Source organism: Athene cunicularia (genome assembly GCF_003259725.1).
Source record: "Athene cunicularia isolate RWA chromosome 2 unlocalized genomic scaffold, athCun1 chr2_part1, whole genome shotgun sequence".
NCBI lineage: Eukaryota > Metazoa > Chordata > Aves > Strigiformes > Strigidae > Athene > Athene cunicularia.
This window is the reverse complement of record NW_020799095.1, coordinates 148,485,987-148,502,749: the sequence shown is the minus strand read 5'-3', so window position 1 is coordinate 148,502,749 and position 16,763 is coordinate 148,485,987. Positions and strand designations below refer to the sequence as shown.

The window sequence follows — 16,763 nt, the reverse complement described above, 5'->3', positions numbered from 1 at the left end:
CTTTCCCTTTCCCTTTCCCTTTCCCTTTCCCTTTCCCTTTCCCTTTCTCTTTCTCTTTCTCTTTCTCTTTCTCTTTCTCTTTCTCTTTCTCTTTCTCTTTCTCTCTTTCTCTCTTTCTCTCTTTTCCTTTTCCCTTTTTTCTATCCTAAGTTTTTGACTTTCTTTTGAAATGGCTTGGAGGCAGAGACTTAAAGTATCAGATCATTCACATTGTTCTTTTCCAAACTTGCAGCCCTATTATTACAGTTTCACGACAATATGTTATTAATGTTAATTTAATGCTAGTGCAAGTTCCTGAGCTGACATGCTCTTCTGACATGTCTTTTACAGTGCATATACTCTGTAAGACGTACTGTCTCTTATAATTTGAAAATATTTAACAGCTTCGCGATTTTTTCATAAAGAATATTCTAAAGGATGATATGTAAAATTCAGGCTTAAATCACTCATTATCATCAAACATATCTCAGTATGATTTACTTACAGAAAAGGGTGTTATCTGCAGTTAGATCACTTTCAGAATACTCATTGTGCTTCCTTGAACAAGAAGCTCATACAAACCAAGTCAGTTTATTTAGTGCTGAGGAGCATTTCATGGTTATATTTCAGAGGAGGATTTCATGGTCATATGAAGCAGGACAGAAAGCTACACATCCTTCAGGTTCTTAAGCATATTTATGATGGGAAACACCTCACTTAATTTGCTTTAAAATAAGGCATCTTTTGCAAAAGAGATACTCAAGTTTTGTCAATTTTCAGTGCAGAGAGTGGTGCATCCCATCCTAAAACTGGTGTTCAAGCCACCTGTAGAGGATGCTAAAATAGCTCAGAATAGGTAAGAGTTTCTCAGTGCCCAATTAGTTTTTGATGTGTTCCCTCTGAAATGAAGCATTGCAAAGATTACAGTCTGTCTGTGACTAGGGGTACTTCTTGAGGGTGTATTCCTCAGGATACTGGAGAAATTAAGCCTTTTGGGGTAATTTAAAGCCTTTCCTGTCTATGTTGTTCTCTAAATCACCACTTAGAAGAGGTTATTTATCTTTTTGACTGTAAAGAAAATGTAGGGAGAGTAGTCTTTCTATGCAAATGGTAAACTTTGTAAACGCTGATCCTAACTATCTGCTTTCATTGAAACTAATTAATGCTCAACCAGGTGCACAATCACTGTAAGATGTGTGAGAATCTTTTGAAAGCCTTCCGGATACATTTTCCATAAGCAAATATCCCCAGTCATTGGAAATGATAGAATCCCTCTTTGACACATACACAGTATCTATTTTTCGTGGAGATTCAGTGGTCACTACGACTACAATAATTTTTTCCAATATTTTCTGTTACTCATTTATACGTAAGCAGCTCCCACAGCAGACATCTTACCAAATGTAACTCTGTTGCAGAGGACCTTGTAGGTTGAAGGACCTTGTAGGCTGGAGCAAGGAAGGAGAGGGATCAGGGTGGAAAAACAGAGTCCTTGATGTGACATGTGCATCTCCTGCCTATGTGTCTGTGTTTATCTGTGTTTATCTAGTTCTATGTGTCTGTGGTTATCTGTAAAGATCACCTCAAGAGCTGGTCATGTAAAAATATGTTGTCCTTGAGTCAGCAACAAGACTTGTGGGAGGCTGAACTGGATTTTGTCTTCTCTCACTGATGTAGGATCTGCAAACTGTTCTGAACAATTTGGAGATATGTGAAAAAAGACTGAAAAAGGAGGCTGCAAGTGTCAAATGGTTACCTTGGATTGAGTAAGTCATCTCCAGAGGAGTCTGTCTCTAGAGGAAGGGAATGAGGTTGCAGGTGACAGCCCTGAATGGACCTTTTGGTTGTAATAAACAAGTGACTAGGAGAATTTCACCAGCCATCCTAACAATACATACAGTCATTTTCAGCAAGACCGGAATACTAGAGCATAACAATTCTAAAAGAGAAACCTGGGAATCACAGAATCATAGAAGAGTTTGGGTTGGAAGGGACTTTTAAAGGTCATCTAGTCCCACCAACCTGCAATAAGCAGGGACATCTTCAACTGGATTGGGTTGCTCAGAGCTCTGTTCAACCTGACCTTGAATGTTTCCAGGGATGGGTCATCTACCACCTCTCTGGGCAACTTGTGCCAGTGTTTCACCACTCTCACTGTAAAAAATGTCTTCCTTATATCTAGGCTAAATCTACCATCCTTTAGTTTAAAACCATTGCCCCTTGTCCTATCACAACAGGCCCTACTAAAACGTTTGTCCCCATATTGCTTACAAGGCTTATAGGGGCCCCTTTAAGTACTGGAAGGCTGCAGTAAGGTGTCCCTGGAGCCTTCCCTTGTCCAGGCTGAACAACCCCAACTCTCTCAGCCTATCCTCACAGGGGAGGTGTTTCATCACTTCGATCATTTTTGTGGCCTCCTCTGGACATGCTACAAGAGGTCCATGTCTTTCCCGTGCTAAGGACCCCAGAGCTGAATGAAGCACTCCAGGAGCAATCTTGTGTGAGGGGAGTAGAGAGGGAGAATCCCCTCTCTTGACCTGCTGGCCACACTTCTCTTGATGCAGCCCAGGATACAATTGGTTTTTTTGGGCTGTGAGCACACATCATCAGCTCACATCCAGTTTTTCATCCCCCAGTACCCTCAAGTCCTTCTCAGCAGGGCTGCTCCCAATACATTAATGCCCCAGCCTGTACTGATACCGGGGGTTGCCCTGACTCATGTGCAGGACCTTGCACTTGGCCTTGTTGAATTTCGTGAGATTCACATGGGCCCACTTCTCAAGCTTGTTCAGGTCTCTCTGGATGGTGTCCCATCCCTTAGAAAAGTCAACTGTACCACACAGCTTGGTGTCATCTATAATTTTTTATACATACAGCTTTGTAGTACAACACTAATTAAGGGCTTTGAAATGATGATAATGTATTGCTATTAAAAAATAATAAAAAAATATTTATATGTATAGCTATGGACGAGTTTGCCTGAGCTCTCTCACAAAAAAGTAATAATTGACATCTAAGCCAGTGAATAAAGTATAACAGAATGGGAATTAGTATGTATCCCCATTCAAGGATTACAATTTTATGAGAAAGAGGTCATCTCTAACAAAACTAATTTCTTTCTGTGGAGAGTTACGGTTTGGTTGATATGGTAACTACCTAGATATAATACATTTGTTCTTAGGCATTGTTATTGCGCATTGAATGACATTTGCATTAAAAAGTAACACTCTACAATGGATTAAGAGCTGACTGATCTCATGTAGCAGGTGTCAGTGGAAACTCATCATTTCTAGTGCAGCTATAAAAGGGATATATAGCAGTTCTGGTGTTAATAAAATTTTCCATGAACCACATGGACATAAATGCAAAATCTTTGCTGATAAAATTTGTGGATAAAGCAAAGGATTGACAGAGTATTATATAAAATTGAGGACAAGGAAGCTGTTTTAAACAATATGTATTTAAAAGCAACTGCAACCTCATAATAGATTTCAATGATGTGGGCAGTGAGGTTGTAACAAGGAGCAGTGGCTGAAAGCTGAGGTCGGTCTGTTGTATCTTCTCTTCCGCAAATCTGTAAATGTTTACAAATTAGTAGAGTTGTAGCTGCAGTGCAGATTTTATTACTCTTTCTGCCAGTTGTGGTGGATGCTCATAGCTGCAAACCTCCGAGCACTGAGTGTTTGCTCAAAGATTGGCCTGACAGTAGCAGAAAGAGCAGGCATAAACACTCTTCTTTGATGTTAAAATGTTCAGCTCTATCAGGGATCTCAGAGAAAGGCTCCAAAGGAGAGGAACAGCTTTTCTCTTGCCTTTCCTATCGGTATACCCCTGGGTGTAGCACGAAACGTGATCGCCAGTTGGGACTGATTGATGTGCTGTCCATCAGGCACACTGACCCTTTGGACACAAGTAGCTGTGCTGCTAATTTGGATGGTAAAGCACTAACCCCTTTTGTGCCTCTGTGAATTATTTTGTAACTGGAAAGTGAGCATTACAATAATTTTCTTTAATTTGTGATATATTTATGCTTGTGCCTTAGATGCAGACAGGAAGGGAGAAGCCAAAAGGAGCACAGGACATTTGTAAAATGAAAACCAAAGTGAGATCACAGTTCCTTAATAGGTAATAAAAGATTTAAAGGACATAGCTGAAAGAAGAGAATAATATTATTAACACTGGCTTTTCTATTTTTTGTGGCAGGACAGTTCTGCACCAAGGCCAAGCACATGAGTTTGCTGTATAGTCCTGGTTCCAAAACAGCACTTAAAACTAGGAAGATTTTGCTAGCTCATGCTTCCTTGCTAGGATGCCATGGTTCTTTCTAATTGGACCTGGTGGAGGGTGGGTGATGTCATTAAAGACTGATGTGATAATTTACATATCTATAATTCAAACATTACCTCCCTGTTGCCTGAAGATGTGTACTGGTATTTTGTTCCTCCCTATTTATCTCTCAGGAGTCCTGGGCAGCAAAGGTGAATGACATTTTGTCATTTTATTCATGCCTTCCATTTGTTTAGTCTTTATTTGGGGAAACTTTGCTCATTTTGATTTCTTAAGCGCCTCATTTTACTGTATAGCCATACATCTGCCAGTTCCAAGACTGGGGCTCAGAAGCGCTGTTTACTGCACTGACTCAGTGCCTGTAACCAGAAGAGCATTTGTTGTTAACAAAGCCAAGATTTAAAGGATCAGTATAATACCTGCACAGGGCTTCTGACACTTCTAAGCAAATCTTTTGTCAGTACAGCTTAGTTTTGAATTGGAATAGAGGTGGCCTAACTTTGGCTCTTGCAAGTCTTAGTGGTTTAAAAATTTTTCAACTTGTAAAGTTTGCCTAGCAGAGGAAAGCTTCCCTGTTGTGTTGGGAAGTTGTGCAGACCTCTGATGGAGGGGGAACTACCACATGGTTTCACCTGTCTAATGTTAAGACATAAGAGTGTTTGAGTGCAGTATTCAGGGTTTCAAAGCAACAGGCATCAGGGAGCAAAAGAGACCTCTGGCTAAAATTTGCACAAAGTGACCCTGTGCATCAATTAGTATTGGCTCCTGGTGTGGTGGGAAAAAAAAAAAAAAAGTGACTACTCTGAATTTTATGTGTAGAAGCAGCAGCCCTAAAGATGGTCCAATTAAAATCTCAAATGCCCTGGATAGCACACACTTGCATGAGTGATCAGGTTTTGGTCTCCCCCAGTGCTGCAGCAAAGGGGTGACTGAATAGGTTTGACTGCTTTTGGTTGCTGTGTTGGCTGTTGGGGCTTCAGTCAATGGCTTTTACATTTCCCTTACTTTCCACTGAGATGAGAGTGCCTCATCTGCAGTTGATAATCTGGACCGTAACTTCATTAGCACAGTAAAGCAGGAAATATATCTGATTTCATTGCTAGGCTTAACAAAACACTGTGGAATATTAGATTTTTTACTGGGAATCAGGAAGCAGGAAGAGAGAGATAGGGCTGGCAATGTCCTCAGAAAACTCATTTTTATCTCATGATTTTGGATGTAGCTTCACAAACACTTCAAGGTAAACCTGCTGTAGAAGGCTTCAGAGAGCCCTATGAGATTATGCCCCATCGGTAAGGGCACCGCCTGGGCTTGGGTCACCTTCAGCTCCTGGCCCCTATCCCTTAGGGAGCAGTTGGCCCTTGCTGCTCCTTTACGAGCACAACGATTAATGATACTGAAGGAATACTGAAGTAAACACCAGGTGGAGATGATGCTAACTACCATATGTATCAAGATGAACACTGCAACTGCAGAGAATATGTGTATTATCATATCTGCAACCAGGCAAATGAAAGAATGGGACTTGGCTGTCCTCACCTGATTGTTTTTTAAATCAGGGAAAGGGCATAAATGCGTGGCTGTACAAGCTGTGAAAAGTCAGGGGTTCATTTTTATATTCTCATTAAACTGATTCCTTGAGCTACCTCTCCTCATTGTTTACAAGTGTGCAATTACCTATTGATCTGGGAAAACAAAGCAATAAATAAATGTTACTTCAAAGATATGGCAGGAGAGAGGTAGATAGGTAAACAGTTCTCTGCAGAAAAGCATTTACTTGTGACTGTGTTGACACTAACTGAGAGCATGAGAAATGGCTGACAAAGGCTGGGTATTTTCATGACTTATTTGAAACCTCTGTGTAGGGGTGAATATTCTTCAAAATTTCAGTCATATTTAACTCTGCTTTCTGCTTGAACAGACTCAAGGAGCAAACACATAAATTGTCATGGTCCTGGAGGAGTGTTAACAGGGGAATCACATGTAGTACAGTAAGATACAAGAGGGTGGGCTTCCCATTTTGTCTCTGACCTTGGTATGACTCAAGTCACTTCATCGTTCTGTGCTCTGGATTCCCTTACCTGCTTTAGCACTTCAGGTCTGCGGTTTTTCTGGGTAGGAGCTGTTCTTTCTGAACAGTTTGGGCAGCACCCCAATGTCAACCGGGCCTTCAGAATTTCCCTTCCAACCAGAGAGTGGAATCATATTCTATATTTTCATAGGCTTTTGTGACTTTCATGCAGTTTTAAAGACCAGTGAAGCAGAAAAACCCAGTGATGACCTAGCTGAGGAAAAGGCTCAGCTCATCTATGCTGTTTGGCTTCTTGGCTGGCCAGTCAGCAACAAGTGGCTTAAACCTAAACATAGTGTATTGGGTCTCTTGCCAGCATGTGGTTAGGGGATAGGATAGATGAAGGATATTCAGCACATACAGAGACTGGGAAGAGAATTATCGCTGTAGGACTATGTGCAAGTGTTGGATTTTTTCCAGGAGACCAGCCTTTGTTAGTTCCAAAATTATTTTTGTCCTGGAAGCTTTGTTAGCTTCTAAAATTATGTGTTTACTTGTGATAATTCTGTACTGGTTCTTTTGCTTTTCAGATGTCCTGTGCCCAAATGTCCATGTGGAAGGAGATCGATTCAAACACACCAATGGGGGGACTGATGAGATTCCAGGTAAAGAGACACACTTTTCTGCTGTACATCTGGGAATTGAAATAGTATAACTATATGTTTCTAGTGTGATGTTTTGATTCATTACCCCTCTCCTAGTTGGAATTTTCTTAATCCAACACATATTCAGTGGTGGAGAAGTATATTAGAAACTGCGGGGCTGGAAAAGAGTTATCTGTTGCCAGTTGACAGAAAATTAATGGTGAGCTTTCTTTTGATATGACAGCAAATTAAAAAGCTAGTGGAGATTAGTGCAGTAGATAGAGGAATGCAATAAGTCTTGGAGATTACTTTTTTTTTTTTTACCACTCCACATTTGATGGAATTTAATGTCCATTAATATGATCCATGATTATTGTGAGATGTCCAAGCACAATTATATGTGTATATAATTTTAAAAAATTTAAAAAAAAAAAAGAAAAAAAAAAGAAAGTACTGAGAAGAACTATCTTTTCTGAAACACTGGTGAAAGATCAGGATGAAAGCCAGTGTGCTGATATCTCTGCTTTTCTGAGTGCTGATATATCTTTCCAGCCAGCTGAAGGACTTCATCTGTCAGATATATGCGTGGGTTGTGCCTCTTTTCTAGCCCCCCAAGACTGTTTGAGCTGTTGGCAGAGAAAACCTGCCCATCAAAGATGTACTAGGAATATCTGTGACTCACCCAAGAACATAAGTCACTGCAGGGGGACGCTGGAGGTTCTTCTGCAGCTTGATTATGAGTAGAAATGGTCAAGGTCTGACAGCTCTGCTTACTCAGAGTTTTTTCATTGGGGGATTTTCACTGCCTGCACAAAGTATCAGTTCCAACTGTGCTGTCTGTAGGCAGCTTATTTTGGCTGCAGTCTGATTACATCTAAGCCTGTGATAATGCTGGGTGGTAACATCTTTTCTGGTTGTTAGTCCCAAACACCCATTTTCAACTGCTATTGCTAGGTCTTGCATTAACCTGTTCTGACAGTCTTCCTGTCACTGGGCTGTGCAAACAGCGGAGCTATTCAGCATATAGCTCTACTGATTCTGAATGAACCAATTCGCAGTGGAAGCTGCAGCTCAAAATGAGTAGGAGGATAGTGTCCCTCCTCAGATGATCATCTTCTATGTGATCCTTCCCAGAAGAATGGAGTGGCAAATGACTGCCTATGTCTAGTTTATATTTATCTGAATTTTAATTCAAATGCTAATTAATAGACTCTATGCTTTTATCTGACGTCAAAATATGTCTTCTATTGAGCAGTGTAAAGGACAAGAATCCCAATTCAGGTCTGGCTCAAAAGTCTTGAGTAATGTGAGGTGTAGATTCATATATATATGTATATTTATATACGCATATACATATGCTCTTCTGTATAGTTTTTAGCTTATTTTATTTTTACCTTCAAATCCCACTTCCCTCCTAGAAAGCAAGTCAATATTTAGCATTTTAACTTAAAAAAATACTTTGCTGTCTTAGATCTGTAGACTAGTTCAGGTTGAAAGGGTCTTATGGAAATCATGTTGTCCAATCTCAAAGCAGGGCCTACTTCAAAGTTAGAACACGTTGTTGAGGACCTTGTACAGTTGAGTTTTGAGTATCTTCAAAGTTGGACGTACCATGGGTCCTCTGGGAAACTGTTCCATTTTTGGTCATTATCACACTGAATGTTTTTTTTCTCTAGTATCTAAACAGAATTTAACTTACTGCAACATGTCTGTTCCCCCGGTTGGACTGATAGCATAGGGCTGTCACTTATTTGACCTAGGGAACCTCTGTGCACTGTACACTGTAAACGTTCACACAGTCACTGTGCCATGCAGTGACTTAATATCAGGATTGTTACAGTATTTAATTAGAGTGACATCTCTGGCCCCTCTCCGCCAATACGAGAGGATTTGTAGAAGGCTCCTGATTGCTCCTGTACGGTGAGACAATAATGATTTCTTTCTCCTCCTGGTCCTGGTAATTAAGCCAATATGCCTCTTTGGAAAAAAATAAATGGATATTCTGGGTCTGTTAAAGGTCATTGTGCTGCTGGAGGTGGGTCTGTATAGGACCAAAATGCCGTTCCACTTCTTATGTACTCCTTACATACTCTATAGCATTTTCTGAAGACTCTGGCCCCTGGGCCCAATTCAAACAGAAAATTGATGCCTTCTCCCAGCTAAGGTAGCTGAAAAATTTATGTTGACTTAGTGCGTGGTGTTTCCTCTTCCAAAAGGGTGTTTGGTGCTGTTAGTTGTTGCTGAAAGGCTTTTTTTTGTATTCTGCCCCAAAGAGGACAGTACTCCAGTTTTGAGGAGCAGCCTGCTTCCTGCTCCCTCACGCTTGTGAGCACAGTTCAGCTCTGGGATTTCTGTGGGTTCACTGGTGACAGCCCTGAAGGGGAGGCTGTTCCTCTGCTGCCCAGGTCCTCATATGTTCAAGGATTTGAAGTTAACACCTGTGTCTTCTGCTCCACTTGGAAGCTTAATGACAACCAAAATTGATCCTTGTGCCGTAGGCTCCTCACACACAAATTCATAGCTACATATTGCACAAGCTTATTTCTAGATAGATGCAAAGTGCAGCACCGTGAAGTTGCAGTAAATTTCATTTTAGGGTCAGGGAAGACTGGGTTAAAAGGCTTCTCAGATTAAACACCTCTTTCCTCTCTTGGACAGACAAGACATCCGAATTGAAGGTAAGACGGACAAAAGTCTTTCTGGGGATGTTTTTTCATATATTTTTATTGGTTAAAATTCACTGGCAGATGACACAGGCAGTTGTTTCATGGAGAACATCACCAGCGTCAGCACTTTCTTGTATACCCTACCTGCATACAAGTTATAGCCTGACCCCACTACCCTTAAGTCTGTGTCTGCAGTTAAATGAATGCGAATTGAGTCACTCTAGATTAGTAGAAGTAAAAATAGAAGCTAGATCATAAAATGAGCTATTCAAGTACAAACTTTGGGAGATGAAGGGAACCAGTGGTGTGACTGAGAGATGGAGGATGTGTGGGATTTTGTTAAGTCAGATGCTGAGAGTATGTATGAGTGAGGGTAGGGAGGATGGCTTCATGCATAACCAAATGAATAACTGCATCAAAAAACACATTATGAGCTGGAGGGAAGCCAACAGCATAAAATGATATTTTCTTTTTAAAAGGCAGGTGATTTTTTTCTTTAGATAAACAGAACTAAGTAAATCTCATATATCTGGACTTCAGCAAGCATTTGTTGGAGTACTGTATTGAAAGTCACTGCTAAAGTGAAAATGGTAGAGATTAATTATTGTTGTAAAGTGAGCCAGAAACTGGCTAGCAAAGAGATAATGATGAAGTTGCTAGGAAAGGGAATAACAAGTCAGAGCACAGACCGTGGTGGACCTCTTCAGGGTCCAGTTTTAGGTCTAATCTTCTCTGGTTGAGTTTCCACTATCTAGACTGGGACCAGAATATTGTTCAAGGAGGAGCTTGTTGCCCTCAAAAACTGGGAGTTTTTCCAACTGACTTGGGACTATTAGTTTAAAAGTCCTGTTATGGTAGGTATGTGTCAGTAACAGGACTTTGTGCTATAAACTCATACTCTGGAAACGCATGATGTCTTAGTCCACAAATGTTTGTAAGTCACAGTACTGTACAGCTGGGGAAAAAGGCAAAGATCATTACTGGAGGAGGTAAAGTAGGTCTTGTAGAGATAGGGAAAAAATCATGAAAGCGGACAGGGTTTTGGTTACTGCTTATCTGGAAAAGTGTGCTCAGACCTCCTCAGCTCAGGAAAGATGGATTCAGCCTCCAGGAGCTATTAGTGTGTTCAGGAGCCAGAGAGACTATTTTCAAACAGGAGATTAAAAAAATGGGTTTGGTTAATCTTGCAGTGTGCAGGTGGAAAGGGGAGATACTATTGCTTTCTGCAAATAGATCAGGGGAACAGCAGAAGGGAGATAGGGGAATCACTCAAGCTAAAGGACAAAGAGTATAATAAGAAATAGGTATCAACTGTTTAAGAGATACATTCAAGACATTACAAGAGGTTTCAAACTGTCAGAGATATGAAGTACTGGAACAAATGGTGAAGACAAATAAACAGTGATGGACAGTCATGAGTCCTCTCATAGCAGAGGATTGTACTCTATGACCCTCTGGTATGATAGCATTTAAATAAAAAATCACTATCTCTAGCATTCAGTAAGGGCTGCCACAGTGAAATAGGATTGCATGGGGTAAGAATATATAGGCACCTTTACTGCTGATACAAATTTTGGCAGTGAAGTGAGGCAGCATCTGCATAACAGTTCATAACACGTGAATTCAGAATGTAAATGTTGCTGCATGCATTAGAAATCACCAGGGAATTTTGAAAGAAAGCAAGAAATCTGGTTAGAATGCCAGGATAAACACTGTTTCTCTCCCAAAAAGTCTGATATTTTAAAGCAATGCTTGACGACACTTTGAACAAAGTTCTTAGAAACATCCTTGTAGGTACCATGTTTTCTTTTTATCAAGTAGAGAAATGAAGACAAAAGAGGCTTTAACTCATCTGCCCTAAAGTATTCAAAATAAAACCCCAGTTGTAATACTTATCTCTTAGATTGCTGAATTGGTTTGGTTCCATCAGCACTTAACAAAAGATCATGGCCTACTATTAATCATGACCAGGCAGGAATACACCGTGATAACATTTTACACCCCGAAGATGTCCCCCTTGTGTGTTTTTATGAACCACTCTATTGCACTGAAGCAACTCATGAAAGTTATTGAAAAAAAATTATGCTTCCTGAGTTTTTAAAACTTCACATTTGAATTATTTGTATTTTAAAGTAGACCTGCAGGACGTGGGATTTGATTGCAGAAATCTGGATGATGTCTAGAATTAAAAAAGGCCTGAGATCTAGTCCTCAACGTTATCCACCAGAGCAGATAATACTCCTCAACACATACTGACTGCTGTTTTCAGAGGGAATCTGCCACAGAAGTAAAGGAAGACTTGAAATGATATCCATAAGTGCTAAGCGAAATTAAGGATACTTCCAACCACTACATCACATTATACATCTCATACAAGCCACACTGGATGGTGTTAATGGGGCAAGGAGGGAACATAAAAACCATGACTCTAACTCCTAAGTAGTCACAAAGGCTGTGTGTATGAAGAACAGGAGAAATTGCATTATGGCTTGTACCACAAATTGACCTCAGCCTCTAACTCTCTTCCCCATCTCAGAAACCTCCCTGCGCAAATGAGCAAAATGCCAGTGTATTTATGACCTCTGTGTTTTTCTGTAGCTCTATAAAGGATGTTTGGGCATTTTACGATAGAGGCACTGGTTGTAAAACTAGTATCCTACAATTATAGACTGCAGTGGCTGGGTTTAACTGTCAGCATGTCTCCAGTGTCCTGCGGTTTGCAGCACAGGGTTCACATTCCAGAGATGCCAGTGACTCACCAGCTAATTATAATATCCCTGGGACTATTTATATTTGCCCAGTAAAACACATGGTAGCAGGAGGAAATTGGAGTGTCCAGACTGTTGAACCTGCAGAACAAGCACATTAGACCGATGTCCTCTGGGGAACAAAAGCATTTTTGAGGTGCCTATGTGATGGGCATTTTTACCTCCCTTTGCACTTGGAAGTCTGTATTGCCCCTCTCAGAGTCTTCTTGGGAATCCCCTGAGACACATGTGGAAAATGCACAAGTAGCTGCAGAAATAATAGTGTTGCTGTCTGCAGGCACCAGATTCACAGACACAGCAGTCACCAGCAAAGTCTGCACATATGCAGTGACAGTGAAGCTGGCTATTCGTGTGGGCACCAGCTACTCTCCTCTCCATCCTCGGCATTAAACACTTATAGGCAGGACTGGATGCAGTTATTATGTTTATGGGAGCTGGGGCAGAAGAGCGAAGCTTTGCTGTGCCATGGCACAGGCACTTTGGTGTCATTTTTTCAGTGACCTATCACTAGGCAATGACAATGGGGATAGGTCAAGAGCTTCTTATCTCCTCCTCCCCTCCCCAATTGCCCTAAGAAGTCCCCCATACAAAATTTCATAAAGAGTAATTATCACTGACTTAAGTGCTGGTGTTCTTCATTCTTTAAGGATCTTGAAAGCTGAATGTTAAGTGGTGTTCCTGAGACACATACATCTGGCTATAGCTGATGTATATCACAGAATATTCTAGTTTGGAAAAGACCTTGAAGATCATCGAGTCCAACCATTAACAGTTCCCAACTCCACCAGATCCCTCAGCGCTGGGTCAACCCGACTCTTAAACACCCTTAGGGATGGGGACTCCACCACCTCCCTGGGCAGCCCATTCCAACACCCAACAACCCCTTCTGGAAAGAAATGCTCTCCTGACATCTAGTCTAAACCTTCCCTGGTGCAACTTGGGGCCATTCCCTCTTGTCCTATTGCTTGTTACTTGGTTAAAGAGACTCATCCCCAAGCTCTCTGCACCCTCCTGTCAGGGAGCTGTAGAATCCATGAGAAGTAAACAGGGGAAGTAGCAGCTGACCTGTACCTATAGTCCTAAGAGTCATTTCAGTCTCCTGTAACTTGGAGAGAATGTCTGGACTTGTGCCATGGGGTGGACTTGTCCTCTGAGCTGGTAGGTGGGATATGTTCAGTGCAGGTGACTTTACGAGTCTCTTTTACCTTTGCTTTCTAGGAGTCTCTCTACTGTGCAATGCCTAATCTCATTATAGCCAAGATCATTGCACTTAAAAGATCTTTGAAGTTTTTAAGAGGGTGCCAAATGATTCACCCGTGTTCAAGGATATTTTAACACCAAGTAAGTCCAAGAAAATGAGGTCAAGCAATCATCTATGACTTCTAAGTGTAGTCATTGCAGTCCTATGGGCTAGCTCTAACCTGCGCATTAGCCGTATGCTGTGGCAAGCCCAGTGTCCACGTCCCCCAGTTATACAGCATGGGACCCGTGGTTGTTTCTTTTGGGCTTATGTACAAAGGAATTTCCCTGCTACAGAAACCAAAGAATTGGGAAGTGGAAGTGTGCACCCCAACAGGGGGTGGGGTGCCACCAAATGTGCATCTGGATTAGAAGCCTGGAAAAGCTTCCTGCAGAGTACAAATAACCCCGTTCTCAACAACAGAGCTGGGTTGAGGAGTTTCTTGAATTAAACCCCCAGATTAATTAATTTTAAGATTATTTTAATTAATTAATTAATTAATTAAAAAGATTAATTAATTTTAAATTAATCTTTTTCATAGTATGGTCAGAAATGTAGCTATTACCCAACATTCTGGATCTCAGTGGACTTCTGGCACTGTGAATGGCCTGACTAGCGCTAGGCATCAGATCTGCATTGGGGCAGGTAGCCTGGCTGAGCTGCTTAATGGCAGTGTGAAACATGGAGAACAAATGCTGAAATTACTCGAGTCGGCTACTGCAGGAAGAAAACTGGTAACAGCTGAGAAGTCCCTGTGAAAGACTTTCCCTGGTCTGAATCCCAGCAGCAACAAATTCTGACTTCTGCATTCACATAAAAGACTTAGCAAGGGTTAACCATGCAGAGGAATGTGCACACAAAGTATTCATATCTACCTTCATATTAAAAAAATAAAAATAAATCTACCCCAAATGCTTTTTTTTTTAATGTAGCAGTATTTACTTTCTCCCAGAAGTTAAACACCCTTGATTTTTTTCTTATTCCAGTGCATGTGAGCTTGATGAAAAGGAAATAAATTCAATTTTTAACTATTTGTAGCCCAAGAACCAACCTGTCCTTTGGCTATAAGAAGGGTAATAGATTGACTTACCATGAGGTACTTCCAGGTATTTCTCAGTCCAAATACTTTAGATTAATTCTACTTCCGAAAGACATTAATGCAAAAAAGGGGCCTGGATATACCATCCCATAAATTCTTCATCAGTGCACGCTTTTTGGCCATTGCACACACATGATGGGAAGAAGGCAAATATACAATTTCAATAAACAGCTCAAATCAGCCTGTGTGATGTAAATGGTCCCTGAGAACAGCTCTGGCCAGGTTTTTATGTACTTACATATGTCTAATTTGTTTTGTACTGATCATCCAGCATAAAGCAAGCACTACAGTCTCTTAGAGAGCAGTCCCTACCTGCTTTCATAATAGGCCTTGTTTTTGTAGCACCTGAAATTAATGGAAATATTTTTATTTTCATGAGTAGCACCTTGATAGGTTTTTTGTTTTTTTTTTTTAATATCCCAGGTAGTAGCATTACAAGGAGAATCTAGCAGGTTATGTCTTAGTAAGGTGTTTTTCCTTAAATACCTTTTCTTACCCTAAAAATAATACTAGCCTCTTGTAGGAGCAAGCAGTAAGAATTGTTGGTAGTTATGTTGATTTCATCAGTCCTGCCACTCCGCTCTCACAAACTGATCCGCTGTCATTTTTCTCAGCTATATGCGTAGAGGTCTCTCAGGTGCTACCACAAAACCTTTATTCAAAGAAGTCTAGAGACTTCCCCTCTCCACCGTTATCCCAAGTGATGAGTTTGCAGTTATGCCATTTTATGGATTTCCAGAGGAACACAGAGCACCTTAGGGCCCGAGGAACTCAAGAGAGAACTTCAAAATAGAGGGACTAATTAAAATCAGAACCTAATACAAATACTCCTGGTAAGTTCAGCTGGTGCAAGACTATCTGGCATACAAGGACATCAAAGGAATAATGAACCTCTGTTTAATCTTGTAAATCACTGAAGCAGGAAAGGAGCTGAAAGAGGGCCCATGGCACTAAGCCAAATGTCTATCACTGAGAAAATGGAGAATGACTTCAGCACAGAAAAGCCTCCAGTAATGAGGCAAAGAGTTCAGTGTCAAAACCAGCTTTCAGTGTTGTTCAGTATGCCACTAGCAACTGTCCAAAATCCGAGAGGCAAAAGGGTAAGAGTGGACTGATGTAAATAAACAGAACAATTCATCAAATTAAGTGATGTGTTATTAACATGAGATCAGGTGTTGCAAGGTGCTGCCTCAGAGGCAGCCAGTGTAGACATGTATTTATTTCCTGCTTTTACAACAGGCTGGGGATTAGATTACAACAGCCCTTTCCACCAGGTGGGATGGCTATAACTGTGTATTCATTTATTTGCTTGTAGTTTTGACCTCTCTTTCTCTCATACTGTGTGTTTGGACTCATTTTCTTTCTGGTTTTATATCCCTTGCATCTTTCCTGATGTGTTATCTTTCCCATGTAAAGGTACCAAGTGCTATGCTGATGTCAACTTGCTCTTCTCCCACAGTCTGTTTTATCTGGTTTTGACTGAAGCTTTAGGCTGATGTTTCTGAGGCAGAGTGGCCCGTAGTTCAACTCAGTGACCACCTGCTCACCTGCCTCACTGCCTTCTGATGCTTGCTTGGTTTCTGAGCTGTAAGTGTGTGTTATACCTCAAGCAATGGCCCTGACTTCAATAATCCCAAATGTGGATTGGTGCTCGAGCTGAGATCAAGCTCATTTTGTGATCTGCATGGGATTCCTGTGGTGCTGCTTTGCAAGCACCAGGAAAATGTATAAATTGTGTCTCCCAAGTGTTGCGATGCAGAGGAAGCATCCAGGATCAGTACACCAACAGCCTGAGTGGTGGCATCGTGTACTGGGGGTAAATCAGGTTACTGTTACAGAACTGAGACCGTCTAAAGGGTCCTCTAAGCCACTTTATGGATTGTCACCTAGAAGGTAGTAGGCTTGCTGGACTATACCTTCTTCATGCTGGTGTAAGAGCTGCTCGGTGTGCTTCAACAAAGCCTCATTATTAGCTCACGCTCTTAGCTGCTCTCTCCTCACTGAAATCTGGTGGATCTGGTGAAAAGGAAATCAGACCAGCACAAAGTACTGCTTAAATCCCAACCATA

The 16,763-nt window shown here is 41.1% G+C and overlaps 1 protein-coding gene across 1 annotated transcript in view; it reads left to right on the top strand.

Annotated features, from left to right (window-relative positions):
- COL22A1 (collagen type XXII alpha 1 chain) overlaps positions 1 to 16,763 on the top strand; it is a 244,421-nt gene that overhangs the window by 64,039 nt on the left and 163,619 nt on the right. The window contains exon 4 of the mRNA XM_026843424.1: positions 6,868 to 6,942. Within this exon, the coding sequence (XP_026699225.1) occupies positions 6,868 to 6,942 (75 nt within the window). The remainder of the gene's footprint in view (positions 1 to 6,867; positions 6,943 to 16,763) is intronic.